Genomic DNA, 2,990 nt, shown 5'->3' with positions numbered 1-2,990 from the left:
GGTAATAAAACGATAGGGTGATAACTACATTTACAAAAAGCATTTTTTCATTAAAAAATAATGCTTTTATGTTGGGACACTTTCTGCTGAAGTAATAGAAAACTCTCATCCAATTGGCTCAAATAATCAATTACTTGTATAAGAAGAAAACTCAATTACTCATATACCAGAAGTCTTCAGGGTTGGTTAATTAAGGATGGCTTCAGGGTTGGTTAATTAAGTGGCCAATCACATTATTTAGGTGGCAGAGCCCTCCATCTTTGTTTTTTTAGTTTGTTTTTCTTTGTTTGGTGTGCATTCCCAGATGTTGGCTTTTGTCCTCAGACTTGTCCCAAATGATTCTTAGACATCTATAGCAGTTGGAGACATTACACGCCATTACAAAAACATCCTGCCACAGACTATTTCTTCTTGTGCCTCTTTTTCAGAAATCCCCCAGCAGACTTTCTGTATTGTTTTATTGGCCAGAATTGCATCACATGCCCATGTTTAAGCCAATTACTAGCAAAGAAAATGGTATCATGTGATTGAATTAGACCAATTGTGATTACCCCAGTGATGCTAGGAAAGAAACTCACATGCTCTGAACACTTGGCCCTTGAAGGAGGGCAGAAGCTTATGTATAATTCTTGCGTATATAATGTTTGGTTAGATAAGAAGAAGGGAGGGCATGATTCCAGATGAGAAACCATCAAGGTTTGTCACAACATCATTGTAGAAAATTTAAAAGACAAAATAAAAATCACCTGCAATCCCCAAACCCAGAGATGACTACTAATACTCTGAGTGTGTCCTTAGAGATGTTTTCCCATGTGTACACATACAGTTACAATTCTTTTAAAAAATCATCCATATATACTGTTTTCAAACTAATATTTTTATCGATATCAGAAACTTTATGCTCTTGGGTATGAGACTCTATTTTCTGTTTTTTAAAGCTATTTTCAGAATGTATCTATGATACATAATGTGAATTTGATTGGCAAGCGATAATGCCTTTGGGGGCTAGAAAGTTCATAAAATGGCAAAGCCCTAACTCTAAAACAAGTCACTTACCAAGGCCAGGAACAGCAGTTAAGGGAGAGGCCAGCTATAAACTCATCAGTTCCCCATCTTAAGCTTATCATTGCACTTGGTAGGATGCCATTGTCATTCTTTGCCTTTCCACAGCATGTCTTAGTCACGGAGTTGAGAGCAGCTTGTCAGCATTAATTATGGCTCCCAGAGGCTTGCTCTTATGCATTGAGCATTAGCCTTGCCAGAATTCATCTGTCCCACTGAGCTGTCATGGATTTCTCACTGAATCACTAGACCTCTGACTCTAACTGTGAAAAGAATTTTACAATATCAGATCATTCCATCTAGTTATTTAGCTGGCATATTTAAAAGAATGGTTAGGTTTGTATGAGATTTTTGCACCAGTGTTTCAGAATGACTTTTCCATGTATTGGCCTTAACATGATATGGGAGCTAAGGTTCTCTTTAAATATCTAAATGTGAAGTGAAGTCACATCCAGAAACTGTGAGGAAAGTTATTTCCAAAGAGCAGTTAACTCCTAATGCCTAAAAATGGCGAACTTATAAAACAAACAGAGAAAAAGGGCAGTGATAATACAGTAGTTAAAATTTTTCAAGCTGATTTTATTTTTCTTAGTCATTCATTGTTTAGTTTAAAAGGAGACATTCTATCTTAGAAAACATATTGCTTTTAATATAAATAGACTTAAAAAATTGGGGTAAAATCTGGTTTTGTTAAGTCAAACAACCTTATATCCTTCAATATGTACCCCATCCAAAATCACAATTTTCCGAGAATCGCCATACAATGAAGTGTATTTAAGATAAATTACATAGAACATCACTCAATTCATCTTAAATTCAAAGGATCCTATAGTATGTCGGTTCATCGTCCCTATGACTGCTCTGTAAATATGAAAGAGTTTGGTTTAATAGAGTTCTACTTCATAGAATATTAAATAGGATATAGCTTTGATGATAGATGAGGAACAGAAAAATATATCCTGTTCTTGTGGGAATAGAGGAACAGTAGAAAGCTCAGCTAGGTCCAATTTATGTTTATAATACCAGTTAGAAACCCTCAGGTCATATGGTAAAATCATCTTGTAGTTGGTTTATTTACATCACTGTTTCTTTTTTAGTGTTTCGTCAAGGTGATATTGGAACAAACTGGTATGCTGTCCTGGCAGGATCTTTGGATGTTAAAGTATCTGAAACCAGCAGTCACCAGGTAAGATACTTAATTCTCTTTTTTTTAAAGTAGGATTTATTATTATTATTTTTAAGACACATTACTTTTATATCTTTTATGCTATCACAATTACATTTTCAAACCCGTTTCCTCTTTCCCGTAGTAAGGATTTCAAGTATTTGATGAATTACTTTACTCAGTAATTCAAGAAACATATATTTCGAATATTTTCTGTGATTTGAGTATGGTGCCAGGTGTTGGAACATGAGATGCAAGAACACATGGCCTGCTTTCCAGGAGCTTGTTCTCTAGTAGGAAATGCAAACAAGTCATTTGCAATGTGATGAGCTGCTGTTGTGTGAGGTGAAATGTGAGCCAAGGAGGAAGGAAAAGCAAGTCTTCCTAGGCTTTTCCTTAGCTCCTTAAGATCCTTCATCTGGTTTCCTGACTTTTTTGTGTCCTGGAAGCCGTTTAAGGTGCTCCAGGGAAGCAGGGTTCAATGTGGTTAGTACAGTCCTCTTAAAATCTCTCACTATTTCTCAACCTCATCTTTTCAAATGCGAGAGAGCCAGTAATAACTTCATTTTGCTAAAGTGCAGCACTAGCTTCCTTTATCTTCAATGGTCACCTCTGAGGAGGTTGGTATCCTAGAAGAGAAACTCATATTCTTCTCCCGCCCCTGCCATGACAATATGTGTAAATATTTGAAATTGGACCCAGAGTCTCCTTTCACATCTGCAGTGACCCTTAGTCCATCATTCTTCCATGTGGCTGACATGTA

At 36.4% G+C, this 2,990-nt stretch overlaps 1 protein-coding gene across 1 annotated transcript in view; it reads left to right on the top strand.

Moving 5' to 3' along the window:
• The window catches only part of RAPGEF4 (Rap guanine nucleotide exchange factor 4), a 279,699-nt gene that overhangs the window by 51,642 nt on the left and 225,067 nt on the right, over positions 1-2,990 (top strand). The window contains exon 3 of the mRNA XM_011357435.2: positions 2,160-2,248. Within this exon, the coding sequence (XP_011355737.1) occupies positions 2,160-2,248 (89 nt within the window). The remainder of the gene's footprint in view (positions 1-2,159; positions 2,249-2,990) is intronic.

Source organism: Pteropus vampyrus, unplaced genomic scaffold, assembly GCF_000151845.1.
Source record: "Pteropus vampyrus isolate Shadow unplaced genomic scaffold, Pvam_2.0 Scaffold2, whole genome shotgun sequence".
NCBI lineage: Eukaryota > Metazoa > Chordata > Mammalia > Chiroptera > Pteropodidae > Pteropus > Pteropus vampyrus.
This window is presented reverse-complemented; position numbering and strand designations above follow the sequence as displayed.